Source organism: Nicotiana tabacum, chromosome 24 (assembly GCF_000715075.1).
Source record: "Nicotiana tabacum cultivar K326 chromosome 24, ASM71507v2, whole genome shotgun sequence".
NCBI lineage: Eukaryota > Viridiplantae > Streptophyta > Magnoliopsida > Solanales > Solanaceae > Nicotiana > Nicotiana tabacum.
The window spans coordinates 103,510,269-103,524,251 of NC_134103.1; the positions used below are offsets into that span (position 1 = coordinate 103,510,269).

Consider the following 13,983-nt stretch of genomic DNA (forward strand, 5'->3'; position numbering starts at 1 on the left):
TCTAGTATTTAATACGAACCAATTTTACCCTATACTCCGTGATAAGGAAGAAAGGAAAATAAGCTAGTGTTTGGATATAGATTTGGTTAAAACTTGAAAAAAAAAGTTTTTGAAGTTGTGTTAAAAAATTATTTTTGAAAGTTAAAGTTGTGTTTGGACATACATTTATTTGAAAAAAAAAATTAAAATTTTATGGGTGGAAGAAATATTATCACCAAAAACTGCTCTAAACCAATTTTTGGGAAATTTCTCTTCAAATTTGAGTCGTTAGATGCACAATGTTATTATAATTATTTGACTGCATGTTTAATTTTTTGAAATTGTGTTGAGTTGCATTTGTAAATTATGATACATGCGATGGAATTTGAATAAGTTAAAAAAATAATTTGTGCAAGAATTTATTTATTTGGGATATTATGTAAAATGTCGAACATGCATGCCTTTTTTTTCCCCGACAATATGCATGTATTTTCTCGTGTAGAAAGAATGAATTAAAAAAAATCCAAAAGATTGAGTTTTCCCCACCACAAGTTTTAGTTATCTGAAAAGCCTAACATTTAGTTTAGGTATAAAAAGAATGAAGCTGATGTGTACACCAAATTTATTCACAGCTACACTCCTTTTATGATCTTAGCTTGATGGCATAAAACCATTTGTCTATGAAAGCCAATGTGATAAATAATAGTAATGCAATTTAATAGAATGAAAAAGTAAATTTTAAAAAAGAATTAATTCAGTAATACATTATTTACTTCTCAATTTCAACTTAATTTTCACCTCTAGTTATTCCGGTCATTAATGTCTATTTTGCTAAATTAATAAATAACACGACTTGACATTAAACTAGTAGAAGAGCTGCAAGAATAGAACTTAAAAATAATATTACAGTGAATTGTTATTCCACATTCACCTCTAATTATTGAGTATAAAATATATTGGCTGACATTGCGAGTAATATCGATGCAATATTTAATATCACTTACAAATAATTATAAGTAAATTTCATGATAATTAAACCCTAATTACCAATGTGGTAAAAATAATATAAAAAGGAGTAGTTCGATACACGAAGTATTCCACATTCACGTGGATCCGAGGAAGTACCGCACTTCAAGGAGTGTGATGTAGGCGGCTCCTACCATGTACTAATGACTGATTTTACAGCTCGAACTCATGACCTATAAGTTACGCAGAGACTACTTTACCTAGGATCTCATTCGTGGTAAAAATAATAATTTATACTATATTATTACGTGTAAACTCCACTCGCAAAGTGAAATTATTTCCCTAATTTGTTGACCTCTCAAATTCACGATTTTGCCAATCTATTCGATTATGAGAAAGAAAATACTAATACGCGAGTTGTTCAATTTTTAAGGAGGAAGAATAACTAAAAGTCGAAGTATAAAAGTATACATCAAACTAAGGTTGCGAAAAAGCGAAGCTGCCGAAAATCAATGAACACATTTCAAGCGGGAATTAATCAGTATATATATTGTTACGACAAATTGTGACAGATTTTTGATATTATTAGTATACTTTAATTAAATATAATTGATTATTATTTTATTTTTTAAAATATCATGTAAATAAAAACCGATATGTAGTTTATGGGTTAATTTAATCTCATAACATAATTAATAGCTTAACAGGATAATGGACAAGCATGCTTGCAAGAATTTTTTATTTCCTGCTCATAACTTTACCGATTTTTTCAGATATGTGAGGGTTAAAAAAAAAAGACAAAATAAACTCAACCATATAATAAACGTGTAACGAAAATACGAAATTATCAATCTTTTCGTTCACTGACACGTGGCAGTATGAATTTGTTAACGCGTCAATGCTAAGCTTTTAACAGGCCGTATGAGATAGGATCAGATGAGTCACCCCATCACTATCAAAGTGCTGTTCCTTTATTTATTTATTTATTTGGAACTTGACACTTTGATAAAACTACGAGTACTTAATTTTTAAAACAAAAACGTGTTAACTGCACTTGCTCAATTATCGTCACTATGGTCAGTAGAGCCATTTGTATAGCACGTGAAAATTATTATAATTGGATGTGAGGTGGATTTGGGATAGTTTAGATTAAGAATTTAATTTAATTTAATTTCTGAAATTTTATATTTTTAGAATATTTTTACTTGTTACAACCTGATAAGCTATCTTAAATTGAAAATGTAAAACGGCTAATCCTTTATTATCAATGCACATGAGTTAAAACTCATACCGCTAGTAGTTATATGGTAAAATATTACTAATTGTTATTGATTAAAAAATAGATTTTAAATTATTTAATTTAACCAAAAAAAAACTCATATGAAACCTCTAGCAAATTGATGCTCAAATTAAAGTAATCAATAACTTGTAAAAGGGAATTGCGTACATTATATGGCAATACAATACATGAAGTATATGGCAAGTTAACGTGACTATACAAACCAGAAGGTACAAATTTTCTTTTTATGAAATGTGCCATGATTTTTGAGTAATCTTGAGTCCTTTAATAGAAAGATGAAGTGAGTTTCATTACTACAAGTAATTGATAGTGTTTTTCTTCCTTTTGAGGGAAGGGGGCAAGATCACAAAGTAATTATTAGGGGTCGTTTAGTTATCGAGATTAGGATATAAGTTTTGGTATTAAATTTGAGATTATGCTTATATTCGTTTGTTTATTGTTATTAACTAATATTAGTAAAAATTTATGTCAAAATTTTAATGAGATTGTAATCTTGAATTTTTTTTATTCTGAACCAAACGACCCATTGGTTTTTTGGTTACAATTATGCGTGAAATTACTTACTTTCCTTACAATTCAAAGGAAGAAGCTAATAATAAAAATAAAAAAAATAATAATAATAATATATATATATATATATATATATATATATAGAGTATGTTATATATAAAAATATATAAATTTTATATATTTTTGTGGTTATCAGAATATAAATAATTTTGGCAATGAATTAAAAGTAATCTTTGCCATAAATTTATTCACACGAGGAAACACGTATTGCAAAGTATACTATTATCCGTGACAACTGAATACAAGAGTCAAATTACACATGTACTTAGGGCCGCATCTTTGTTAGGTAGAAATTTACTCACCGCCAATGATTACGCTAAACAATAGTATTAGTTCAACATAATAATTACATTTAAAGGCGAGTTTAGAATTTAAATATTATATGTAACAATTCGATCGGTCGTTTTGTTTTTTAGAACTCCGTTTTCCTAAATAAGACTTCTCGTACTTGTTTTTACTGATTTATGACTTGCGCGGATGGTTGGTTCGGATTTAGAAGAGTTTGGGTTGAAATCGGAACACTTAGTTCCTTAGGGATGGCTTGAAAGGCCAAGTTTGACTTTGGTCAACATTTTTAGTAAACAACCTCGGAATCGGGATTTGACGATTCCAATAGGTTCGTATGATGATTTCGGACTTGGGCGTATGTTCAAATCGATTTTTGGGTGACCCGGGAGTGTTTCAGCGCCTAATAGTAAAAGTTGGTTCTTGAAGGTTTTTGAAATTCTTTAAATTTGGTTTGGAGTAGGTTTTGGTGATATCGAGGTTCGAATGGAATTCCGAGACCGGGAATAGTTCCTTAATGTCATTTAAGACTTGCACGCAAAAATTGGTATCAATCCGAGTAGTCTAAGTATGATTCGACGCGTTCAGAGCGATTTAAAACTTTGAAGTTCAAAGTTTGATTCAATTTGGTTTTGGGGTGTGATTCTTGGTTTTGTTATTGTTTTTCACGTTTCGAGAGTTCGAGCAAATCCGTATTATATTTATAGACTTGTTGGAGTAGTTGGACGAGGTCCCAAGGGGCACGGGTGCATTTCGGACCGCCCAGAGTTGAGTTGAAACAAACCAGATTTCTACTTCTCGTTTCCTTCTTCGCGAACGCGATCAGACCCTCGCGTTCACGATGAGGGATTTGGGGTGTTGTGGGCTGGGCAGCTTTTTCCCTTCGTGTTCGCGTGCGCAGGACTGCGTTCGCCGAGGTCTGGGTCCTCTAGCCTCACGTTCGCGTGACCTGGCCCGCGTTCGCGTAGAAGAGGCTGAGCTGGTGGCCGCTGTTCGTTCTTTGCGTTCGCGAAGAAACCCTCGCGTTCGCATAGGTTAGGCCAAGCGAACCTCCGCGTTCGCGTTGCTCCTGTCGCGTTCGTGATGGGTAAACTTTTGCGGGCCTGGGCCGTTTGCCTTCGCGATCGCGAGGCTTCTTCCGCGATCGCAAAGAAGGTAGACCTGGGCAGAAACTTTTAAAAAACAGGACTTAGGCTATTTTAGCTCACTTCTTCCATTGTTGGGCGATTCTTGGAGCTCTTAGAGAGGGATTTCACTTAACACTTTGAGGTAAGTAATTTCTACAAAATGTGAGTTAAATACATAGTTTATGGGTAGATAATAACATGCAAATTAGTGAAAATCATGGGTTTAGGTGAAAACCTAGGTTTTAGATAAAAATTTTAACCACGAAATTCGTTATGGAATTAGTAAAAATCATATATTAATGTTCCTAAGGTTATGGGTAATAACTTCCTTTAATAATTTTCGGAATCCGGGCACGTGAGCCTGAGGGTAAATTTTAGGAATCTTGCCATTTAGGTTGTGTAATCACTTAAATGGTGGAATTATGAACTTTTGAGCATAGATTGATTAGTTATGTAATATTTGACTAGCTTCGAGTCGTTTGGCGTCAAATATGGAGGTTTGAGCGCGTTCTTGAATTGGGAAGTAGGCTTTGAGACGAGGTAAGTCTCCTTTCTAACCTTATAAGAGGGAATTAACCCCATAGGTAAATTAAATAAATGTTTGTACCTAATTGTGGGGGCTACGTACGTACGAGGTGACGAAAGTCCGTACGTAGCTACTATTATTCTATTGCCCGGGTAGTCTAGGACCCATATCATACTATACTTGGAATGTTTGTGCCCTTACTTGCTAATATAATCACTTAGTCATGATAGAAATTGATAAAAGAATTGTATAAGGTTAAATTCACTTACTTAAAGGTTGTTTGAGATGATTGACTGTAAATGAGAAACGTGTGGTTTCTTGAATCAAATTAAAATATGAATTAGAGCTTTAAAACTCAACTGAGTTGACTTTAGTCAACATTTTGAGCAAACGAACTTGGATCAGTATTTTGATAGTTCCGGTAGGTCCGTATCGTGATTTGAGACTTGGGCGTATGCCCGTAATCAATTTCTGAGGTCCCTAGTCCGAGATATGGAATTTTGATGAAAAATTAAAAGTTTAAGTTCAAATAGTGACCGGATGTCGAATTATGTACAAATGACCACGAAATAGAATTTTGATGATTCCAACAATTTCGTATGATAATTTTGGACTTAGGAGCGTAATAGAAATTTTTAATTGGAAGTCCGTAGTAAAATTAGGCTTGAAATGGCTAAAATAGGAATTTAAAGTTTGGAAGTTTGATCGGGGAGTTGACTTTTTGATATCGGTATCGAAATCCAGTTCTAAAATTTTTTACAGCTCCGTTATGTCATTTATGACTTGTGTGCAAAATTTGAGGTCAATCGGACTCGATTTGATAGGTTCCGGAATCGAATGTAGAAGTTGAAAATTCTTAGTTTTATTAAGCTTGAATTGGGGTATGATTCGTGGTTTTAGCGTTGTTTCATGTGATTTAGAGGTTCGACTAAGTACGTATAATATTTTAGGACTTGTTGGTATATTTGGTTGAGGTCCCGAGGGCCTCGGGTGAGGTTCGGATGGTTAACGGATAAAAAAATAGACTTAAACAGATGCTGCAATTTTTCTCTTATGCTGGAAATTCTGGGCTGTGATCGAGTCCAAAATCGAGCTCCCAAGATCGAACTCCCTGATTGAGCTCCCAAGATCGAGCTCCCTGATCGGGCTCCCAAGATCGAGCTCCCATGTTTGGACTCCCTGATCGAGCTCCCTGATCGGACTAGACAGATCTGTAAGTTATAAAAACAGAGGCATTCGACCTATTTGCCATTTTTGATAAACTTGAGCTTGAGCAGAGGCGACTTTTGACAGATTTTCAAGGAAAGACATTTGGGGTAAGTGATTCAACCTCGAATTTGGTTTATATACACAAATATATCATTGTTTTCACCATTTAATTAGTGTTTTGAGATTGAAATTTGGAAAATTTTAGAAAATCTCATAGAAACGAATTTTTGAGATTTCGGTATCGATTCAGAGTCGGATTTGAGTGAAACTAGTATGATTGGACTCGTAATTGAATGAGTTGTCGGATTTCATAACTTTCGTCGGATTCCGTGATATGGGCCCCATAGACGAATTTTTAATTAATTTCGAAATTTGTTTTAGTGAAAATATAGTATTTCTTATAGAATTGATTCCTATAAAGTTTAGTGATTGTATCGAATAATTTATGGTTAGATTCGAGCCAATCAAAGTTGGATAATCGAGAAAAGGGCTTTCTAGTGGATTAAATTGGAGCAAATTGATGTAAGTCTCTTGTCTAATCTTGTGAGGGAATAATTTACCCCATAGGTGATTAAATTAAATAATTGTTGCTAATTGCGGGGGCTACGTATGCACGAGGTGACGAGAGTCCGTACGTAGCTACTATTAATGCTAAAGTTCGGGTAGTTTAGGACTCAAAACATGAATTACTTGTGTAAATTGTATTCTTTATTAATTAAAATATTTGATGTATATATTGTGAATTGTTATGAAAGGTAGAAAAAATATGAAATTTTCATATGCTTAATGTTTGTTTAGATTAATTAATTATTGAAATAAATTGTTATCCTCTCGAATAAATTTTATAATAAATACTCTTATTCCGGAGGTACATAAGAAAATGTCCTCCTTTCTTGTGGATATTCTCGATCGGGCTGAATGACCTCGGCAGAAATCATGCTTAATAATAATAATTACACGATACTTTGATAGTTTATTGTAGCTTGTGAAGCTAATTGATAAATTTGGAAATCTTTGGAATTTAAGAATTTTTATCCCTATTAGCTAAGGAATTATTGTTATTCCTGTAAATGAGATTAATTGATAAACTGGAAATCTATTGGAATTGAAGGAATTTAGTTAATATACTGAGAATTGTTGCATTTGAAGGAATTTAATTATTTCTGCTGGTTAAATAAATTATTGTTATATTCTGTGAATCATGTTGAATTATATATTCTAGTTTTATTTCAATTATTATTTATTGACCCGTAGGGAGCGTCAAAGTCGGCCATCTCGTCTCTACTACTTCGAGATTAAGTTTGATACTTATTGGGTACACATTGTTTACGTACTCATACTACACTTGTTGCACTTTTGTGCAGGACATGAGGCAAGTACTAGTGGGGGACCTATTGTCTTACACCCACGTTATCCAGGGGTATAGTGGTGAGCTACCTTTCTGAGCCGTTCTGCAGCTACCAGTGTCTTTCCTTGTATATATTTTTTTCATTCTGTCTATTTTTATTTCAGAGAGTATTTGAGGTTTTGTATAATCTACTAGATGGTCATACACTTGTGACACCAGGTCTTGGCACACACATTGGTAGAATTTGGTATTTTATTATTTTTTTGGATTAAAAGTTTAATCAATATACGTTTAAATTATCAGTTGGCTTGCCTAGCTGTAGTGCTTGGCGCCATCACGACCCATAGGTGAAATTGGGTCGTGACACTATGGTTCGCGTCGTTCGACCCTCCGATAGTGCACAATTTAATATTATGTTGGACCGGATCGTACGACCTCGGCATAATTGCGCATGCTAATTATTTGAAAATTATCCATAATTTGTTCTGCCTAAATACCTTGAAATGTAAGTTGCCAAATGGCACTACTGAAATTTAAGTTATAATTATGAAAGAAGGACTTATCTTTTCATGTTGTTGAATTGACAGCATCATTCATGATATCCATGCTTAGCATAATACTTTTATTACATTATTATTGCCCTAGTAAGTGTCAAGTCGACCCCTCGTCGCTACTTCTTCGAGTTAGGCGGGATACTTACTGGGTACATATTGTTTATGTACTCATACTACGCTTTTGTACTTAATTATATAGGATCTGAGGCTGATGCATCTTGTTACCCGTCCGACGCGCATATTTGATCTTGGACCGAGACTTCACGGTGAGCTGCCCCTTCTGAGCCGTTTAGCAGCATGCCGGAGTTTTTCTTTTGTTTTTATCTGTCTATTCTGTTTCAGACAGCAGGATAGTCAATTTTTGTATATTCTACTAGTTGCCCACACACTTGTGACACCAGATCTTGGCACGTATTAGTAGACTTTGATTTTTGGGTTGTAATTCAATAGTTATAACTGCTTTTAGATGTTCTCGTTTGTTTGCCTTAAAAATCATTTATTTATTAAATGCTTTAAATGTAAGTAAAAGTAAATGTTGGAATTGCTTAATAAACAAAAAAAAGAAGGGAAATCACTAAGTTGTTCATTGTTGGCTTGTCCAGCAACGGTGCTGAACGCCATCACGGTCTGACATGGAGTTGGGTCGTGACAATATATGTTGAAATAAATTATCTATACTTAATTAGTGAATTTTTAATATATGGAGTATATAAGTTCTGAGCTGCAGTTACTTTTTAAATGAACTTATATCTTACACATTGCATCCGCTTTGACTATACCGTATATATTAGTATAAATAAAGTTTTGAGCAGAATTAAAACCTACCCTGTGTTTTGTTTTAAAATGAACTCGTAGATATCTTACACATTGCATCCGCTTTTGACTATACCTTATTAGTATATAGTTTTGACCAGAATTAGAACTTACCCTGTGTTTTTTTTTCCTTTGCATTATTTTTTATACAAGATAGAATCTAACTGAACAAACAGTAAGCGTAAAGTTAAATCAATTCAAACGCTTTGACTATTTGTGACACCATTGAAATATCAAATATCAATTGACTGATAGCCTATTTAACCAAACTTTTTTTTGATCAATTTTTTTTTTGGGGTTAAGTGTTTCGTTTATAAAGTTGAGGTGTTTGACCAAATTTTTAGAAGAAAATAAAAATACTTTTGAGTAGAAGAAAAAATAGTTTTTGAGAAATATAAAAAATAAAGTCTCCCCAAAAAAATATTTTATTTGAAACACTTTTGAGAAAAATATACTTAAAGTAATTTTAAAAAGTTTGATTGAACACTAATTACTACTCAAAGTATTTTTTTAATTTAATTAGTCAAATAAAACCTGTTTCTCACCAAAAATAATTTGTTTAAAAATACTTTTTAAAATAAGTTAGATTTTATAAGTTTGGGAAAAAAAGGCTATGAGTAATGTGTTGGCAACAATTCAAGTAGTATAAGTTACAGTCTAAATTGGGAAGTTGTCAGAGCGACACGAACCTTTTGATAAAATGTTTTTATCAGTGTTTATGTTTTGGGAGTGTTCAGTTCACACGTAACAAGATTCAGGAACTGGGTTTAAGCCTGTGAGATCGATGGAGAATTGGAGATAGCAAAATTACCACGTGAATTGTGAGTCAAAATTATTCAACCGCTTCTTCTTTTTTCCCAACCCTTTTTTTATAAACTTGGTCCGGATAAATTTGTGCACACTTTAATTAAATTTTACAAAATATTTACTATTTTTCGTCAGCAAAGATATTATATATACTTGGACAGATAAAAAGGACTTTTACTATGTCAAGATTTGGTTGGATGTAAAATATTGTTTAGGTTGTTGTTTCCATGTCTATAGTGATAATGCCTAATGTGCCTAATGATTTGAAAACTTTTACTATGTCAAGAATCAAGAGATGTATCAAGGTTAATGGTAAATTAAAATTATTGAGGATATAGACACAAGGGTAGTTAAGTAGTTACAGCGTAGAGGGTAATTATATAATTTGTGGATTAGTTTGTTTAGAACAATGTTTTAATACGGTAGCTTCCTTCTTCAATACACAGATACAAGAGTTCTTATTTTCCTCAGTCTCTCTTCTCTCTTCTAACTATGTCCAAGCTTTGGCTCAATCACTTTCATGGCAGTCTCCGATATGGTATCAGAGCTATCGGAGAAGATCTAAACACGCCTCTTCATCACTCGATTGCAGAAGCTAGAGCTCAGTTAGAAGATAGACGATTTCTCAAAAAATTGACATTTTCTTCGATTCAGAAATGGGGGAAAACAAAATTGACCAACGCATTCGCTGTTCGTGCATCCATTAGACACTCCGAGCTCAGTGATAATTCCGATTCAGCTCAAAGGATCCGAGAACTATGGCTTGTGGCGGAGATCGATGAATATTGCACTCCGGCAGCATTGCATGAGGATTGAGAAACTTGTAACGCTATAGTCCTTTCATGGATCATGAATACTGTATCGCCAGATCTGCTCAGTGGGATAGTGTATGCATCGAATGCCCGAGCTGTGTGGGAGGATCTTCGTGAAAGATTTGATAAGGTTAATCGAATGAGGATCTATCAGCTACATAGGGAAATTGCAACAATCTCTCAAGGTGCCGACTCTATTTCTACATATTTTACAAAATTGAAGGAATTGTGGGGCGAATTTGACGCAATTGTGCCGCCTCCTAGCTTTGTGAAGGACTATGTTGAGGTCTTGAATCAACAGAGGCTACTTCAATTTTTAGGAGGTCTAAATGACTCATATAGTCAGGCAAGACGTCAAATCCTTATGAAATCCACTGAACCTAGTCTAAATCAAGCATATGCCATGGTTATCGAGGATGAGACTCAGAAAGGATCATCAGGGCGTGACTCTACAGGTCTCAACTCACTAATGGAGGACAATGACATTACTTCACTTTGGAGTGCTAAAGGGCCTCAGATGCAGAAACCTAGAAAGAATTTCAATATACAGTGTGAATTCTGTAGAATAAAAGGACACATCAAAGAGAATTGCTATCAATTGATTGGATATCCAACTGATTTCAAGGGCAGAAGAAAGCCAGTGGCTAATTCACACATTTTGGTAACTATGCACAACTAGGGAATCATGGACAACATCAAGGAATGGAAAATAATTCAGGAAATGGACACACAGGTTATGGTGCTACACAACCATTAGGTCCAAATGTTGATTATACCAACATAGGTTATAGAGGATCAACAGGTAGTTTTGTAGGTGCAGAGAAAGATGAAGGATTGAGCATGCATATGCCAATGCCATTCACTCCAGAACAATATGACCAGATTCTGAAGATGCTACAAAAGGATAATACACCTGAGCCAACAGCTAATGCAGCAGGTATAACTGGCCCTCTAATGCTTGCAAATGCAGTTAGTGTAACTCATTCTACTGATAGTAAAGCAAATGATGATAAGTGGATAGTAGATACAGGGGAAACAGATCACATGGTGTCAAACAGTGAAATGATCTCTAAGCCTAAAGAGTAGTCTAAAAGTACAGGTGGAAAAGTTCATTTGCCAAATGGAGATAGCTTGGCCATTTCTTGTGTAGGAAATTCTGAATTTGATCAAGGGATTATATCCAATGTGCTTTGCATCTCAGGTTTTAAATACAATTTACTGTCAGTATCAAAACTGACTAGGGAACTAAACTGTTGTATGTTGTTCTTTCCTGATTTTTGCCTAATACATGACCTTCACATTGGGAAGGTGAAGGGGACTGGTAGGCTGAAAGAAGATCTATACTATTGGCCTCACAGTGATAGAGATAGGGTTCAAGCCTCAGCAATACTGTGTGTGACCAATGAAGAAGAGCTATGGCACAAAAGACTTGGGCACATTCCACATAAGGTTCTACATCAGATGCACATAATAAAACAGAGTAGGTTGCATAGTAATAATGTCTGTCCTATTTGTCCTTTGGCAAAACAGACAAGATTTCCTTTTCCACAAAGTACTAGTAGGGCTTCTAAAGCGTTTTATTTGATACATGGTGATGTATGGGGTCCCTATAAAATCCCTACCTATGATGAGAATAAATTTTTCCTCACTTTAGTAGATGACTATAGTAGATTGGTTTGGATATTTTTGCTCAAACTTAAAAGTGATGTACCTACTGTAATAAAAGATTTCATGACTCTTGTAAAGACTCAGTTTAACAGTGCAATAAAAGTGTTCAGGACAGACAATGGAACAGAGTTCTTTAACTCATATTGTACAGACATGTTTAAGAATGCAGGTGTAGTTCATCAAAGCTCTTGTGCCTACAAACCTCAGCAGAATGGAGTGGTAGAAAGGAAACACAGACATATTCTTGAAGTTGCTAGGGCCATCAAGTTTCAAGGAAGAATTCCACTGAGGTTCTGGGGATTTTGTGTGCAGAATGCAGTGTATCTGATCAATAGAATCCCATCCACAGCATTAGCAGGAAAGTCTCCTTTTGAAATGTTCTATGGTCGACCACCTAGATTGCAGCATCTCAGGGTTCTGGGAAGCCTATGCTATGTTATTGTCACTGATAGAAGTGACAAATTTGGAGCTAGAGCAGAACCAGCAGTGCATATGGGATATTCATCCACTCAAAAGGGTTATAGGCTATACAGTCTCACTAACAAGCATTTTTTTTGTAAGCAGGGATGTATCTTTCAAGGAATACACTTTTCCTTTCAAGACCACAACTTCCACATGCAGGAGGCCTAATGCTGAGCAGTTTATTGATGCAGATGATACTTTCATCATTGATCCTACCTCCGAGGTCTCAGAGATAGCTCTTGATTCAGTAATAGCACCTCCACCTTCTCCTGAGACTTCCTCATCTCCTAATCCTACTGTTCCAGCTTCTGAGACTCTTCAGCAGCCTCACCTAACATCACCTCCTACAACAGTGATGCCACACCCAACTATGGCTCCCTTACATGATTTGCCAAAAGAGGGACTAAGGAAGTCTACTAGGACTTCCAAACCACCTGGTTGGCTCAATGGCTTTGTTCATGGAATGCCAAAAGCTGGTCCTTCTATTGCTTTGGGTTCCAGTTATCCCATGTCTGCATACATGTCATATGCTTCATTGTCTCCACATTACTTCAAAGCACTTTGCTCTTTCTCAGTTGTTACAGAACCAACTTCCTATGTTGCTGCTCTTCAAGATCCTAAGTGGATTGCAACCATGGATGCAGAGTTATAGGCCCTACAGGACAACCACACCTGGAGGTTAGTTCCTTTGCCAACTGACAAGAGAGCTATAGGGTGTAAATGGGTGTTTAATGTGAAATACAATGCCAAAGGTGAGGTGGAAAGGTACAAAGCTCGCTTAGTGGCCAAAAGTTACACACAACAAGAGGGTCTTGATTATCAAGAGACCTTCTCACCTGTGGTGAAAATGGTCATAGTAAGGACTGTTTTATCCTTAGTTGCTATGAAAGGATGGAAGTTGCACCAAATGGATATCTTCAATGCTTTTCTTCAAGGTGATTTGCTGGAAGAAGTGTATATGACTCCACCCCCTGGTCTTCTAGGTGAGGGGGAGCCTCCTAGAGTTTGCAAGCTTCAGAAGTCCTTGTATGGGTTCAAGTAGGCCTCTAGGCAATGGAACTTGAAGCTCAGTGAGGCCCTCTCATCCTCAGGTTTTGTACAGAGTCACCATGACTATTCCCTCTTTAGTAAGAGGTTTGGTTCTGAATTGGTCATTATCCTCATCTATGTGGATGACCTCTTAATCACTGGATCATCTCCTCAGTTAATTCAGGATGCCAAAGTTGTGCTTCAATATCACTTCAAGATCAAGGACCTGGGGGAGATGAGATACTTCCTTGGTCTTGAAGTTGCAAGAAGCAGACATGGCATTTTGGTTTGTCAAAGGAAGTTCACTCTTGATCTCATTTTTACACTTGGGCTTGCAGGTTCTAAACCAGCTTGCACACCTCTAGACACAAGCCATAAGCTCACCAGTGCAGAATATGATCATGCCAATGCCCATGGAACTCTAGATACTGATGAATTGCTTAGTGATCCAAGCAGCTATCAGAAATTAGTTGGGAAGCTGTTGTACCTTACCATGACAAGGCCAGACATCAGTTATGCAGTACAGAA

General features: G+C 35.5%; 2 protein-coding genes across 2 annotated transcripts; both read left to right on the plus strand.

Moving 5' to 3' along the window:
* The first annotated feature begins 10,333 nt into the window (after positions 1-10,333).
* Positions 10,334-10,975, plus strand: LOC142178356 (uncharacterized). Its single transcript, XM_075247693.1, has one exon. It carries the CDS (start codon positions 10,334-10,336, stop codon positions 10,973-10,975), a length of 642 nt encoding a protein of 213 aa, XP_075103794.1.
* A 23-nt stretch (positions 10,976-10,998) lies between these two features.
* On the plus strand, positions 10,999-13,078 carry LOC142178357 (uncharacterized). The gene is made up of 5 exons (XM_075247694.1): positions 10,999-11,343; positions 11,447-11,497; positions 11,605-11,745; positions 11,827-12,450; positions 12,545-13,078. Exons 1-5 carry the CDS (start codon positions 10,999-11,001, stop codon positions 13,076-13,078), a joined length of 1,695 nt encoding a protein of 564 aa, XP_075103795.1.
* Positions 13,079-13,983: the final 905 nt, after the last annotated feature.